The sequence below is a fragment of the Dama dama genome, chromosome 31 (assembly GCF_033118175.1).
Source record: "Dama dama isolate Ldn47 chromosome 31, ASM3311817v1, whole genome shotgun sequence".
NCBI classification, from domain to species: domain Eukaryota; kingdom Metazoa; phylum Chordata; class Mammalia; order Artiodactyla; family Cervidae; genus Dama; species Dama dama.
This window is the reverse complement of record NC_083711.1, coordinates 49,301,389-49,317,665: the sequence shown is the minus strand read 5'-3', so window position 1 is coordinate 49,317,665 and position 16,277 is coordinate 49,301,389. Positions and strand designations below refer to the sequence as shown.

The following is a 16,277-nucleotide window of genomic DNA, read 5'->3' as shown; positions in this document are numbered from 1 at the left end:
CCTGATGGTCCTGTGGTTAAAAATCTGCCTTGCAATGCAGGGAACACCAGTTTGATCCCTGGTCCAGGAAGATTCCCGCAAGGCTCAGGGCAGCTAAGCCCATGTGCCACAATTACTGAGCTCACGTGCAGCAGCTACTGAAGCCCACTCACCTAAAGCCCATGCTCCACAAGAGAAGCCACCGCAATGAAAAGCCCATGCACTGCAACTAGAGAGTGGCCCCCACTCTCTGCAAGTAGAGAAAGCCTGCATGCAGTAACGAAGACCCAGCGCAGCCAAAAAAAAAGAACCTAGGAGGACAATGAGATCTGACATTCTTTTCCTGGCTGGAAATCTCCCCAGCTTCACTGGCTGAAAGCCATAATGATTGATACATATTTAAATTGCAAAATTATTGCCACAGTAAATTTAGTCAACATTCATCACCATACATATTAATAGTTACAATTTTTTTTCCCCCATGATGATACTTTTAAGATCTGCTCTCTTCAGTTCAATTCAGTTCAGTCACTCAGTCTTGTCCAACTCTTTGCTACCCCCATGGACTACAGCACGCCAGGCTTCCCTGTCCATCACCAACTCCCGGAGCTTACTCAAACTCATGTCCATTGAGTTGGTGATGCCATCAACCATCTCATTACTGTCTTAGCAACTTTCAAATATACAGTACAGTTTTGTTCACTAAGTCAACATGCTGTACATTACATCCCCAGGACTGACTTATAACTGGAAATTTGTACCTTTTGTCCATCTTCACCCATTTTCCCCAACTGTCAACCTCTGCCTCTGCAACCACAAATCTGTTCTCTGTACTGATGAGTTAAAAAAAATTCTGCATCTAAGTGAGATCATATGGTATTTATTTTTTCTCTGTCTGACTTATTTCACTTAATATAACGCCCTGAAAGTGCACCCATGCTATTGCAAATGGCAAGATTTCCTTCTTTTTTATGGTCGAATAATATTCCATGTGTGTGTGTGTATTTATGTATATAACATGTTTTGTTTATCCATTCATCCATTGATGGACACTTTGATTGTTTACACCTCTTGGCTGTTGTAAATAATTGTGCAGTGAACAGGGTAGTCGATAATTTTTTTTCAGTTAGTGATTTGCTTCCTAAAGATAAATACTCAGAAGTCAAAGTGGAATTGCTAGATCATATGGTGGTTTTTATAATTTTTTTTTGAAGAACCTCTGTACTGTTTTCCATAGTGTCTCTGCCAATTTACATTCTTACCAGCAGTACACAAGAGTTTCCTTTTCTGCTTATCCTTGCCAACTCTTTATGTCTTGTTGTTTTGATAAGAGCCATTCTACCAGGTGTGGGGTGATGGCTCACTGTGGTTTTGATTTGCATTTCCTTGATGTTTAGTGATATTAAGCACCTTTTCACATACCTGTTGGCCATATGTATGTCTCTTTTGGGAAAATGTCTGTTCAAATCCTCTGCTCACTGTAAAATTAGATGTTTGTTTTTGCTGTAGAATTGTATGAGTTCTTTGTCTATTTTAGATGTTAACCTCTTATCAGATATGTGTTTCACAGATATTTTTTCCAGTTCTATAGGTTGCTTTTTCATGTTGTTGATGGTTTTCTTTCCCGTCCAGACATTTTTTTAGTTTGATGGAGTCTATTTTCTATTTCTATGTACAAGCTATTTTCTATCTTTATGTACTCTAGATGCTTCGTGTAACTAGAATCATAGAGTGTTTGTCTTTTTGGTACTGGCTTATTTCACTTAGCCTTATGTCATCGCTCTGGGAAAAACCCCCTTCCTCCTGTGTTTCTCCTTTGTTCTCAGACTACTGTCATTTTCACAACACTTCTCCCACCACATGTGTGTGGGTTTTCCCCCACCAATCCATCCTCTGGGACATGAGCGGGTGTCCTGCAGTTTATCTCAATTCTGACACTACCTGGAGATAGTTTTAGATCCCACGGGTCATGGGCTCAGTCCCAAGACTGCTTCCACCCCACTTCAGATGCCAGTCACAAGTCCAGGTTGTCATCTGTGCTTCTGACCCGCTGGATATAAATCTGAGGTTCCCATGACTTCCTCCTCAGGTTGGATCAGTTTATGCTAGAATAGTTTACAGAACTCAGGGAAACATACATTTACCAGCTTATTAAAGGACATGATAAAGAATACAGATGAGCGGCCAAATGAGGAGAGGCATAGGGCAAGGACTGGTGGGTCCCGAGTTGCAGGAGTTTCTTCTCTGTGGAGGCGGGATTGTGGCCTTCCTGGTGTGTGGATGGGCTTCACCAGCCTGAAAGCTCTTCAGAGCTCATACTGTTGGGATTGTAATGGAGACTTCCTCACATAGGCATGACCGATAATTAACTCTGCTTCCAGCGCCTCTCCCGTCTCCAGGGAATGGGAGGCAGAGATGAGAATTCTAAGCTCATAATACTGACTCGGTCTTTCTGGTGACTAGCCCCTATCCAGAAGCTCACCTAGAGTCACTTCATTAGTACAAAAGACACTCCTGTCACCCAGGAAATACCAGGGTTTTAGAAGCCTTGTGACAGGAATTGGGGTTAAAAACCAATATTATAGCAAAAGATGCTCTTATTACCAAGGAAATTACAAGGATTTTAGCAGTTCTGTGTCAGGAACTGTGGGCAGAGACCAATATGAGTATTTATTATCTCACAGTCAGAGTTCATCCATGTTGTAATATATATCAGAATTCCTTTTTTTTTTTGTAAGGGTAAGTAATATTTCCTTACTCATGAATATGCCACATTTTGTTATTGTTGATATTATTATTGCTGGGACACTTGAGTTGTTCCCCCCTTGTAGCTGTGGTGAACAGTGAGTGCTGCTTTGAACATGGGTGTATAGATACCTCTTTGAGGAAGACAGTGTTTTTTAAAATTGAACTGTAGTTAATTTTCATTGTTGTGTTAGTTTCAAGTGGACAGCAAAGTGATTCAGTTGTACATATGGATACATATTCTTTTTGATGTTCTCTTCCATTATGGCTCGTTACAGGATACGAGTATGTTCCCTGTGCTAGGCAGTAGGACTTTGCTGTTTCTTTTATATGTAGTAGTTTCCACTGCTGATCCAAAACTCCTAGTTTTTTCCCTCCTCTACCCCCTTCCCCCTCTAGTAACCACAGGTGTTTTCTATGTCCCTGAGTCTGTTTCTGTTTCATAAATAAGTTGATTTGTGTCATATTTTAGATTCCACATACAGGTGATATCGCAAAGTATTTGTCTTCCTCTCTCTGCCTTATTTCACCTAGTGTGATAATCACTGGGTGCATCCATGTTGCTGCAGATGTTGTTATTTCACTTTTTATGGCTGAGTAATATTCCATTGTGTGTGTGTATATGTGTGTGTGTGTGTGTATAAGAATCTGCCTACCGATGCAGGAGACCCAAGGGATGCAGTTTCCATCCGTGGGTTGCAAAAGTCCCTTGGGAAGAAGTGGCAACCTACTCCAGTATTCTTGCCTGGGAAATGCCATAGACAGATGAGCCTGGTGGGTCCATGGAGTTGCAAATAGTTGGACATGACTGAGCACACACACAACCCTTCCACATAAGGAAACTAATGTAAAGAGGAGATAAATAATTTATTTGTCTAGATTCACACTGTTGCATATTACCTAAATCAGTTTTAACTGTTGTTTCTAGTTAGGTTAAATCTACACAGTGTTAGTAAGATATCTGACTCTTTCATAAAGTTTCTCCATGTAACAGTGCATAGGGTATTAATTGTAATCCCTTCCAGTTGTTTATAAATGCAGTTGCATCAGAATCGCAGGTTTTATTTAATTTGACACGTAATTATTTTTATATTTCCTTAAACACATTCACCATCTTTCAGTTATGTAAGCTTTTGAATTTTATTTTTTTTTCTTTTCATTTTTCCTTCCATTTTTATTGAGATATAACTGACTTATAGCACTGTGTAAGTAAGGTGTACAGCATAATGATTTGACTTAAATGTATCATGAAGTGATTATCACAGTAAACCTGTTGAACATATATCATCTCATAAGATACAAAACAAACCATTTGCAACAACACAGATGGAAGTAGAGAATATAATGCTAAATGAAAAGGCTTTTGAATTTTAAAATGTCGATTTCCTGACTAAGGTTACCTCTATATTTTTAAATGTCTTTGTTCTACTATTTAGTGGGCTTTTGTTTTTCCACTAGCAAAAGATGCCAGGTTTTTTTGTAGGTTGCATTTTTACCCCTCTGTGAACCGTTATGAGTTTGGCTATTTATCTTGAATTTCTAAATAAAAAGAAAATTTAACTGCCTTTTAATTGTTGTATTCTATATTATTGAAATTCCAAATTCCATTTTTTTTTTCTTAGTTGAAAAGGAGCCTAAGAAATAAGGTCCTTTCTCTAGACCATAAAAGTAAAAAAGGTGTACGTGGTCATCCTGTCACTTCTAAGACATCACCAGAAAGGTAAGATACATGTATGTGTGTGACACAGGATGGTCTTATGCTATGTAGAGTGTGACCATGAATGATTCATTTAACCTTTTTGGGTCTCAGTTACCACAACTTCTAAAATACAGTGATTGACTTTAGTGGCATTTATGGTTCCATCTGAGCTCTGACTTTCTGTGATTCTAAGTCATCTTAACTCCTTGTTTGTGTGTTTGGAACATCTTGCAAGATTTATCTTATAAAGCAAGGGTTATATATAAACTCATTAAAATGCTGGATTCATTGCTTGTGGTCTGTAATGAAAAAAATGCTCCAGTTAGCAACTGCAGTCCTATAGTCATAGTATTAATGAGTAATGGATATGCTGAAATTAAATAGCTGTGGGATTCAAATTACAATTCTTACTAGAAGGAATTCAGAGCTAAATTTTTAATATTGGACAACAGTAAATGCTTAAAACGTTGTTATTTTGCAAAAGGGTATATTTTTTAAGAATAGTAAATGAATAAAAAATGACAGTAACAAAGTAAAAATTAAAACTATTGGGAGTTGGCACAAGTTAGATGACTAATTGGAGTTTTTGAACTTATATCAGAGCTCTTTGTAAGCTACTTAGTCTGAATTCTCACCTTCCAAGTGAACTGTCCTTAGTAAATAAATGTATCAGGGACTCTCTATCCTTACCAACACTTGCTTTCCCTCCTGCCTTCCCTTCCTTCCTTCCTTTTTTCCATCGTTGTCCTAGTGGGTATGAAATGATGTTTCATTGTGTTCTTAATAAATGTTTCAAAAAATAAATAAATAAATGTTTCCTAATGACATTGAGTGTCTTTTTACATGCCTGTTGGTCATTTTTATATCTTCTTTGGAGAAATGTTTGTTTAGATCCTTTTCCTGTTTGAAAATTGTGTTGTTTATCTTTTTATTATTGAGTTTAAGAGTTTTTTTTTTTTGTATGTTCTGGAGACATGTCCTTATCAGATATATGGCTTGCAAGTATTTTCTGTCACTCAGCTTTTCACTTTATTGATGGTGTCCTTTGAAGCACAGAAGTTTTTTTCACTTTGATCAAATCTCATTTATCTATCTTTATTGTGTTGCTCTGCTTTTGTTGTCATATCTAAGAAGCTGTTGCCTAGTCTGAGGTCATGGTGATTTACTCTTGTGTTTTCTTCTTAGGGTTTTTGTAGTTCTAGGCCTTAGATTTAGGTCTTTGATCGGTTTTGATTTAGGTGTGGCATGAGATAGGCATCCGGATGTGTATCTTTGTGTGTGAATATGCAGTCTTCCCAGCAACAGTTGTTGAAGAGGTACCAATTTTTCTTGCTACCTCTGTTGAAAATCAGTTAACGTTAATATACGGGTTTGTTTCTGGATTTGAAATCCTAGTCCATTGATCTGTATGTCTGTTTTTACCTCAGTACCACTGTGTAATGCACACTGTATTGTAACTTTGTGGTAAGTTTTGAAATTGGAAAATGTGAGTCTTCCAACTTTATAGTAGTTTCAAGATTTAAAAAAACAAAAAAAAAAAAGAAAAAAACACCTTTTTTGGCTTTACCACATGGCATGTGGGATCTTAGTTCCCTGACCAGGGATCAAACCTATGCTCCCTGCAGAGGAAGTATGAAGACTTAACCACTGCCAGTGAAGTCCCTTTTCAAGATTGTTTTGGTTGTTCTGGGCTTTTTGCATTTTCAGCTGAATTTTATTTTTTTTTTTAATATTTATTTATTTTATTTTGGGGCTGTGATGGGTCTTTGTTGCTGCACATGGGCACTCTCTAGGTGCGGAAAGTGGGAACTGCTCTTCATTGCTGCGCGTGGATTTTTCATTGCAGTGGCTTCTCTTGTTGCGGAGCACAGTCTCAGACACATGGGCTCAGTCGCTGCAGCTTGTGGGCTCTAGATCCCTGGCTCAGAAGTTGTGATGCATGGGCTCAGCTGCTCCTCGGCAAGTGGGATCTTCCCAGACCAGGGATAACCAATGTCCCTTGCATCGCAAGGCGGATTCTTAACCACTGGACCACCAGGGGAGGAGCTGAGGAGCTGAACTTTACAATCAGGTTGTCATTTTTAGCAAAACAGCCAACAAGGATTTTGATGGAGGACATGTTGAAAATCTGCAGACCAACTTGGGGAGTATTGCCATCTTAATAAATTAAGTCTTGTGGTTCATGAATATATTTTCCATTTATTTAGGTTTTATTCAGTTTCTTTCAACAACATTTAATTACTTTCAGTGTGTGTTGGACATTTATTGTTGAACTTATTCCCAAGTATTTTCTTCTTCCGATGCTCTTGTGAATGGAAATGTTTTCTTAATTTTATTTTCAGATGTTTCATTACTAGTGTATAGAAATCCCATTGATTTATATATATTAACCCTGATTTATATACTGTGACCCTGTTTGTCTTATTCGTTCTAGAAGTTTTTAGTAGATTGCTTGGGATATATATACAAGCTCACATCACTTGCAGATAAAGATGACTTGACTTCTTCCTTTTCAACACTAGGACTTTAATTTTTTCCCCCTTGCCTGATTGTCCTAGTTAGAATATACAGCGTATAATGGAAGAGTCGGACATGACTGAGCAACTGAATTGAGTGGAGGTGGTGAGAGTGGAAGTCTTTGCTTTGTTCCCAGCCTCAGAGGGAAGTCGTTTAGTATTGCACCATTAAGTATGATGCTAGCTACAGGTTTTTTATAGATTCCCTGCTGTGGTTTAAATGTTTGTATATCCCAGCAATCCATATGTTGAAATCCTAATTCCCAACGTGATGGTATTTGGAGGTGGGGCCTTTGAGGGAGTGTTTCAGTCATGAGGGTAGAGCCCTCATGAATGGGGTTAGTGCTCTTTTTATAATAAGAGACCTCCCAGAGTTTCCCGGTGCCCTCTACCATGCGCGGACACTTTGAGGAGTCTGCAGTCCGCAGCCCAGAAGCGGGCTTTCACCCAGAACCTGACCGTGTTGGCTGGCACCCTGATCTTGGACCTCCCAACCTCCAGAACTGTGAAAAATAAATGTTTGCTGTTTGTAAGCCGCTGAGTCTGTGATGTTTTGTTTAAATAGACTCAGACGTGCTCTTTTTTGTGTTGAGGAAGTTTCTCTGTGTTCTTAAATTTGTTGAAGGCTTTTTGTGATGAATGTATGTTGATTATGTCAAATATTTTTTTCTGTGTTTATATCATATAATTTGTACCCTTTATTAATATAACATATTACATAAATTGATTTTTAGATCTTAAGCCAACTTTCCATCCCTGGGATAAATCCCACTTTATATTGATTTATGATCCCATTTATCTGTTCCTGGTTTCAGTTTGCTAGGATTTTTATTGAGCATACCTATGTTTGTATTCAGAAGGGAAAATAATCTGGTATTTTCTAAGGTTGTCTCTGCCTGGCTTTGGAATGAGGCTAGTAATGGCCTTGTGGGATGAGTTGAAAAGTATTCTCTTTGTTTTCCAGAAGAGTTTCTGAAGGGTTGTGATCAATTCTTGTTTAAGTGTTTGATAAAATTCACCGGTGAAGCCATTTGGTTATTGGTGGTGAATGTGCTCGCGTGCATGTGTGTGTGTATCTGTGAAGCTTTCAAATTACACAAATTCAGATTTTTGCTCATTATAAGTCTTTTGAAATTTTCTGCTTTTGAAAAATGAGTCAGTTTTGGCAGCTTCTGTTTTTCTAGGAATTTGTGTGTTTTAAGTTATCTAATTTGTTGGCATACATTTGTTCATAGTATTCTGACACTGTTTAAAATTTCTGTGATGTTGCTGGTGATGACTGTTCTTTCATGCCTGATGTTAATAATTTGAGTGGTTTTTTTTGGTTCCGTCTACCTGGATAATTGTGGATTTTCTTGATCTTTTCAAAGAACCAAGTTTTGGTCACATCAGTTTTCTCTGCAAGTTTTCTATATTTAATTTCGTTTATTTCCACTGTAATCTTATTTTCTTCTTGATTTGGACATAGTTTGTGCTTTTTTTTTATAATTTCTTAAGGTGTATAGTTAGGTTATTGATTTGAGATCTGATATCTGTCTTCTTTTCTAATATAGGTGTTTAGTTTTAAATTTTATTCCGAGCACTCTATTGAGTGCACCTCATAAATTTTGGTGTTCTGTGATTTTCTTTTATTAAGCAAAAGCATTTTCTAGTTTCTGGTATGGTTAACTGACTTGCTTTGAAAGTGTGTGTTGCTTAATTTCTATGTGTTTTTAAATTTCAAAGATATTCTTTTATTGATTTAATTGACATATAACATTATATTAGTTTCGGGTGTGCAACATAATGATTCTACACTTGTATATATTGTGAGGTGATCACCACAATAAGTATAGTTAACATCTATCACTCACAGTCGCAATTTTTTTGTGATGACAACTTATTTTATTTTTTTTTTTATTTTTTTTTCCAGTGGGTTTTGTCATACATTGATATGAATCAGCCATGGATTTACATGTATTCCCAATCCCGATCCCCCCTCCCACCTCCCTCTCCACCCGATTCCTCTGGGTCTTGATGACAACTTTTAAGTTTTATTTCTTAGCAACTTTCAAATATGTATTATAGTATTATTAACCATAGTCACAATGCTGTACATTACATTCTGATGACTTACCTATTGTTAATTGTTAATTGAATTCCACTGTGGTCTGAGAATGTTTTATATGATTTCACTTCCTGTAAGTCTGCTGAGGTTTGTTTGTGGCCTGGCATATGGTCTTTCTTGGAGAATGTTCCATGTGTTTGAGAAGAATGTGCATTTTGTTTCTATTTATTAGAGTGCCTCTAGATATCTTTTAGATTGAGTTGGTTGATAGTGTTATTCAAGCCTCTGTGAGTTTTTTTTTTTTTTTGTCTCATTGTTCTATCCAGACTGGGGTTTTAAATGTTGAACTATTACTGTTGAATTATTAATTTCTCCTTTCTGTTAGTTTTTGCTTAATGAGTTTGCTGTCTTATTATTATGTTTATGTATTTTATAGTCGGGCTTCCCAGGTGACGCTAGTGGTAAAGAACCCGCCTGCAAATGCAGGAGACAGCAGACGTAGGTTTGATCCCTGGGTCAGGAACATCCCCTGGGGGAGGGCATGGCAACCCACTCCAGTTTTCTTGCCTGGAGGATCCCTGTGGACAGAGAGGCCTGGTGGGCTGCAGTCGTTAGGGCTGCAAAGAGTCGGACAGGACTGAAGCGACTCAGCAGGCCCGCATGTTTATAGTCAGTGTGTCCCACTGAAGAATTAACCCTTTTGCCAATGAATTATTCCTCATTGTTTCTACACACATTTGGTGTTATTTTTTTCTTTAAAGTTTGTTTTGTCTAATACTGGTATAGCCACTCTACCTGTCTTAAGGTTGCTGTTTGCATGATATACTTCTTCTATCATGTTACTTTGAACCTATTTATTTCTTTGAGTCCAAAGTGTGTCTCCATTCGAGAGCATATAGTTGGATCTTATCTTAGTCTTTTTGGACTACCATAACAAAATACTATAAGAGTAAGTGGCTTATAAACAAAAACATTTATTTCTCATGATTCTGGAGCCTGAGAAGCCCAGGATCATAGTACTTCCAGATTCAGTATCTGATGGAGGCTTCCTGGTTCATAGATGGACATCTTTTTGCTGTGTCCTCAAAAGAGTGGAAGGAGCCTTCTCTTGAAACTTTTTTTTTATGAGCACTAATCCCATATATGAGGGCTTTACCCTCATGACCCTCCCAAAGTCACCACCTCCTAATACCATCACTGTTGGGGGTTAGAATTTCAAAATATAAAGTTTGAGGGGAAACACATATTCAGAGTGCTTCCTAGGTGGCACTACTGGTAAAGAACCAGCCTGCCGATGCAGGAGATGTTAAGAGACTCGGGTTTGAACCCTGGGGTGGGAAAGTCCCCTGGAGAAGGGCATGACAACCCACTCCAGTATTCTGGCCTGGAGAATCCCAGGGACAGAGGAGCCTGGTGGGCTACAGTCCGTAAGGTTGCACAGAGTTGGACACAACTGAAGCGACTTAGCACACACACACATACATTCAGAACATAGAAGGTCTTGTTATTTTATTATAAGCTACTCTCACAATCTCTACCTTTGATTAGGTTATTTAATCCATTTACATTTCATGTGAATCAAGGTGTCAGCAAGGCTATGCATCCTTTGAAGGCAGTGGGGAATAATCTGTTCCACGTCTCTCTCCTCTTTTCTTCAGGCGTTCAGTCCTCCATATTTGCACGTTTTCCCTGTATGTCTTCATATTGTCTTCCTTTGTGTTTATCTGTTTCTGCCATTTTTATAAGGACACTGCTCATAAGATACAAGCATACTCTTGCTTTATTGTGCTTCACTTTATTGGCACTTTGCAGATACTGCATTTTTTACAAATTGATTTTATAGTAATTGTGCCCCTCCTACTGTCTCATTGGGACTTCTCTTTTGTCTTTGGATATGGGTTATCTTTTTTGGTGGGTTCCAGTGTCTTCCTGTTGATGGTTGTTCAGCAGTTGTGATTTTGATGCTCTCACAAGAAATGGTGAGCGTGCGTCTTCTACCCTGCCATCTTGAACCAATCTCTCTTTCACAAACTGAATGTTGCAGGCAGCCCTGCGTTGAGCACGTCTATCGGCACCGTTTTTCAAAAAAGCATTTACTCACTTTATGCCTCTGTGTCACATTTTGGTAATTCCTCCAATATTTCAGAACATTTTCACTGTTATTATATTTATTATGATCTGTGATCAGTCATTTTAAAAGTTGAAGTATAATTGATTTATAATATTGAATGAATTTCGTGTGGATAGCCAAGTGATTCAATTGTATATTTTTTCAGATTATATTTTATTGTAGGTTATTAGAAGACATTGACTATAATTCCCTGTGCAATACAATAAATTCTTGTTGCTTCTCTGTTTTATGTATGGTAGTTTGTATTTGTTAATCTCATAATCCTTATTTGTCCCTCTTTCCCTTCTTCTCCTGTTTGGTGACCATAAATTTGTCTTCTGTTTCTGTGAGTCTTTGCTGCTTTGTATGTAGATACATTTGTATCATTTTTTACATTCACATAGTACTTGTTATTCTCAGTCTGACTTATATCACTAAGTACAGTATTCTCTACATCATGCTGTTGCAGATGGGTTTTTCTTCTTTAGGATTGAGTAACATTCTATTGTATATTTGTACCACATCTTCTTTATCTATTCCTCTGTCAGTGGACATGTAAGTTGCCTCCATATCTTGGCTATTGTTAAATCCTCTAGTGAACATTGGGGTGCATGTATCTTTTCAAATTATGATTTTTTTTTTTATTTATGTTCAGGAGTGGCAGTGGTGGATCATACGGTAGTTCTGTTTTTAGTTTTGTTTTGTTTTAATGACTCCTCATACTGTCCTTTATAGTGGTTTTAACAGTTTATGTTCCAGCCAAAAGTTTAGGAGAGTTTCTTTTTCTCTACACACTCTCCAGCATTTATTGTTTGTAGATTTTTTAATGATAGCCATTTTGACCAGTGTGAGATGATACCTCATTGTAGCTTTGATGTGCATTTCTGTAATAATTAGTGATGTTGAACATCTTTGACATGCTCCTTGGCCATCTGTATGTATTCTTTGGATAAATGTCCAATTTGGTCTTTACTCAGTTTTTGATTGGGTTTTTTTGATTTTTGTTGGTATAGAGCTGCATGAACTGTTTGTATATTTTGGAGATTAATCCCTTGTCTGTCTCATCACTTGCAAATATTTTCTCCCATTCTGTGGGTTGTCTTTTCATTCTGTTTATGATTTCCTTTGCTATGCAAAAGCTTTTAAATTTAATTAGGTCCTATTTGTTTGTTTTTGCTTTTATTTCAGTTTCTCTAGGAGGTGAATCCAAAAAGATATCGCTGTGATTTATGTCAAAGAGTGTTGCCTGTGTTTTCCTCTAAGAGTTTTATAGTGTCCAATCTTACATTTAGCACTTTAATCCATTTGGAGTTTCTTTTTGTATATGGTGTTCGAGAATGTTCTAATTTTATACTTTACATATAGCCATCCAGTTTTCCCAGCACCGCTTATTGAAGAGACTGTCTTTGTCCATTGTGTATTTGTTGCCTCCTTTGTCATGGACCAACTCTGACTGTAGGTGTGTGGGTTTATTTCTGGGCGTTCTGTTCTAGTCCACTAATCTGTATTTCTGCTTTTGTGCCAATGTCACACCCTTCTCACTACTGTAGCTTTGTGGTGTAGTCTGAAGTCAGGGAGCCTGATTCCTCCAGCTCTGTTTTTCTTTCTCAAGACTGCCTTGCCTATTTGGGGTCTTTTGTGTTTCTATACAAATGTAAAATATTTTTGTTCTAGTTCTGTGAAAAATGAATACTACAATGAATAAAACTGCTGTGTGCACACTCATGTACAAGTGCCTATGTGGACACATTTTTATTTCTTTTGGGTAAATACCTAGGAGATGGGCTGTTGAGTCACTGAAAAAGTACATTTTCAACTTTGTTAAGAAACTGCCAAATGTTTTCCAGAAGTAATTGTGTCATTTTACATTTGCACAGGAGGTGCAGGAGAGTTTTACTTCCTCAATCCTCCTGTCAGGACTTGTATGGTCAGTGTCTGTCATCATCCCTTATAATATATGTGTGGTGATATCTGTTTTTTTTTAAAGAGTTATGTTTAAATTTTTTTTTTATTTATTTGTTTGTTTTGGCTCCAGTGAGTCTTTGTTGCAGCATGTGGGCTATTTGTGTGGGTTCAGTAGTTGCAGCACATAGGGTTAGTTGCTGCATGTGGGAATCTAGTTCCCCGATCAGGGATCAAACCCATGCCCCCTGCATTTGAGTGCAGAATCTTAGCCACTGGATCACTAGGGAAGTCCCAGGTAGTGATATCTAATTGTGGTAATAATTGCATTTTGTTGATGAATGATGATATTGAGCATCTTTTCATGTGTTTATTGTTATTCTGTATGTTTTCTAAAGTATCTGTTGAAATATTTTGCTCCCTTTCCCGTAATTTGAAAAGGCAAACTTTTTTTAAAGACCAGAAAGATGAGATTAATGATATTGAGCATCTTTTCACATGCATATTGGGTATTCATATGTCTTTTTTGTGATGTGTTCAGTTATTTTGTCCTTGAGGAGGAAGTACACAAGCCTCTATCCTCCAGTGGTTCTCCGACTGGGGCCATAATTGGACAGACAAAATACAGATAAATAAGAGAAATACAAACAGAATCTATTCAACACATGCTGTGTGCATATACATGGGAGAAATTCTAAAAAGAGTAACTCAAAGGAGTAGTTACAGCTTAGGCTTATATAGTGTATTAGCAAAGGACAATAAATTTCTAGAGAAGTGATTTGCTATTCCGAGGATGGCAAACTGTGGGATAGAACGTATATGGGGGAAACTAATAGGAGATAATGTTTGATTAGTAAGGCTTGTGACGTGAATTACACTCCTGGGCTGATAAAGAGTCTCTGGTGATAAATAGTCTAAACCTGCCTTTAGGCAGGCAGTGCGCGGACAGGGAGCCTTTTTGGCATCTACTCCCAGTTGCTTTCAGTTCAAAATAATCCTTGTGCCAAAGTGGCATGTTTTGTGGTAGCATATTTTTATTTCCTGCACGCCTTTTTTTTTGAAGGACAAGAAATACTAAAATTAAATTATGAAAAAAGAAACTAAAACACTGCCTTCATTCCAGCTGTCAGTTTCTAGAATCTAAAAATAGGACACCATGTTTTGAGGAGTGATTATTTTCTTTGTGAGTTTTGAGTTTAGCACTGTTATATTATGCATGCCTTGAAAACCTGCTTTTGTTGAAAAATTTAAATCAAACAAAATTTGAAAAAAAATTTTTTTTCTATTGTGGTTTTGCTGTTTTTTTTTTTTTTCATAATTACAGATTTTTACATGTATGAAAAGTGCTACAGAAGAAATGTGATAATTTTTATTTTCTGGGAGTGATAATTTTTAAACTTTGAGTACATCAATTAGCAACTATTTTCCCTTGTAAATTAAATGAATAGTAGTATAATAATTCATAGCTTAGAAGGGGACATTTTATAAATAGACTATTGGATGACTCTAAAAAGCTTAGGTAAGGACTTCTCTGATGGTCCATTGGCTAAGACTCTGCTTTCCCAATGCAGAGGGCCCTGGTTGGATTCCTGGTCAGGGAATTAGATCCCATTTGCTGCAACCAAGAGTTCGCATGCTGCAATGAAGATTGAAGATCCTGCATGCTGCAACTAGGACCTAATGTAGACAAGTAAATAATAGTAAAAAAGAAAAGCTTAGATGAGACTTTCCTGGTAGTCCAGAGTTTAAGACTTCTCGCTTCCATTGCAGGGGGCACCAGTTTGATCCCTGGTCAGGAAACTAAGGTCCCACTAAGATCCCTTGAGGTGTGGCCACAAAAAAAAAAAAAAGCTTGCCCAAGTACTTTAGCAGGGATGGTATATATATATCATCAATAGAATGTTGGGTTAGGTGGAGATCTTGATTTAGCTGTCCTCTATCTTTATTTTTACTATGAAATATAATGCATCTACCAAAAAATGAATAAAGGGTAAATTGTTTAATAAATTATTCATTATAATTTAATATGTTTTTATAAGGCAAATATATTCATATAACCACCATTCAGGTATAAAATAGAAACTTAGCCCAGAAATTCCATGTACCTTTGTAGTTACAACTCCCTTTCCTCTCCTTTGAAACTAACCTGTCTCCTAATCTTACTTTTTTGGGATAGTATTGCAACCTAAGTGTGTCCCCCTAAATACTAAGTTTAGGTTTTATTTTGTCTGGTTTGAATGTTTTTCTTTACTCTTTAAGCTTCTATTTGAATATCCATAGAAATACTAGGGCTAGGTGGAATTGTAAATTGATATAGCCACAGTGGAGAACAGTATGGAGATTCTTTAACAAACTAGGAATAAAACTACCATATGGTCCAGCAGTCCCACTACTGGGCATATACCCTGAGAAAACCACAATTCGAAAAGACACATACATCCCAGTGTTCATTGTAGCTCTGTTTGCAATAGCTAGGACATGGATGCCACCTAGATGTCCCTCAACAGGTGAATGATAAAGAAGTTGTGGTACATACATACAATGGGATATTACTGAGCCATAAAAAGGAACAAATTTGAGCCAGTTGTAGCAAGGTGAATGAACCTAGAGCCTGTTATACAGAGTGAAGTAAGTCAGAAAGAGAGAAACAAATATTGTATATTAATACACATTTATGGAATCTAGAAAAAATAGTATGATAAACCTGTTTACAGAGAAGAAATGGAGATGCAAATGTAGAGAATGGTGTGGTTGGAACAGCAGGGGAAGGAGAAAGTAAGACAAATTGAGAAAGCAGCATTGACACATATAGACGACCGTGTGTAAAACAGGTAAGAAGTGGGAAGCTGCTCTGTAACACAGGGAGTCCAGCCTGGCCCTCTGACGACCCAGAGAGGTGAGATGCGAGGGGAGGGAGGCTCAAGAGGGAAGGGGCATATATGTAGTTATGACTGATTCATGTTGATGTGTGTCAGAGACCACTACAGCATTGGAAAGCAATTATCCTCCAGTAAAACGTAAATAAAAACGAGATCCTAAAGAAAAATGTTCTGAATCAGTAATATAAGAATTGATTCCTATGTGGTCCCTAGATACTTAACTAAATAGAGGAACAAATCCTGGCTAATAATGTGAGGTATATTTATTTGGATTATTCTTTTCAAATTGGAGTGTGTTTTATAGATGATTTTTATATTCTTAAATAAATATTAAAGGGATTTTTAAAAAGAATGCTAAGGCATTTAAATATAGAAGTTTTAAAAATTTACCTTTAATTTT

The 16,277-nt window shown here is 37.2% G+C and overlaps 1 protein-coding gene across 11 annotated transcripts in view; it reads left to right on the top strand.

Moving 5' to 3' along the window:
- Positions 1-16,277, top strand: part of SENP7 (SUMO specific peptidase 7) — a 155,855-nt gene that overhangs the window by 56,319 nt on the left and 83,259 nt on the right. For 9 of the 11 annotated variants that reach the window (XM_061134139.1, XM_061134138.1, XM_061134135.1 and 6 more), the window contains one exon: positions 4,347-4,444. The exons of the other annotated variants lie outside the window; for them this stretch is intronic. In XM_061134139.1, coding sequence (XP_060990122.1) covers positions 4,347-4,444 — 98 coding nt within the window. The remainder of the gene's footprint in view (positions 1-4,346; positions 4,445-16,277) is intronic. 11 annotated transcript variants of the gene reach the window in all.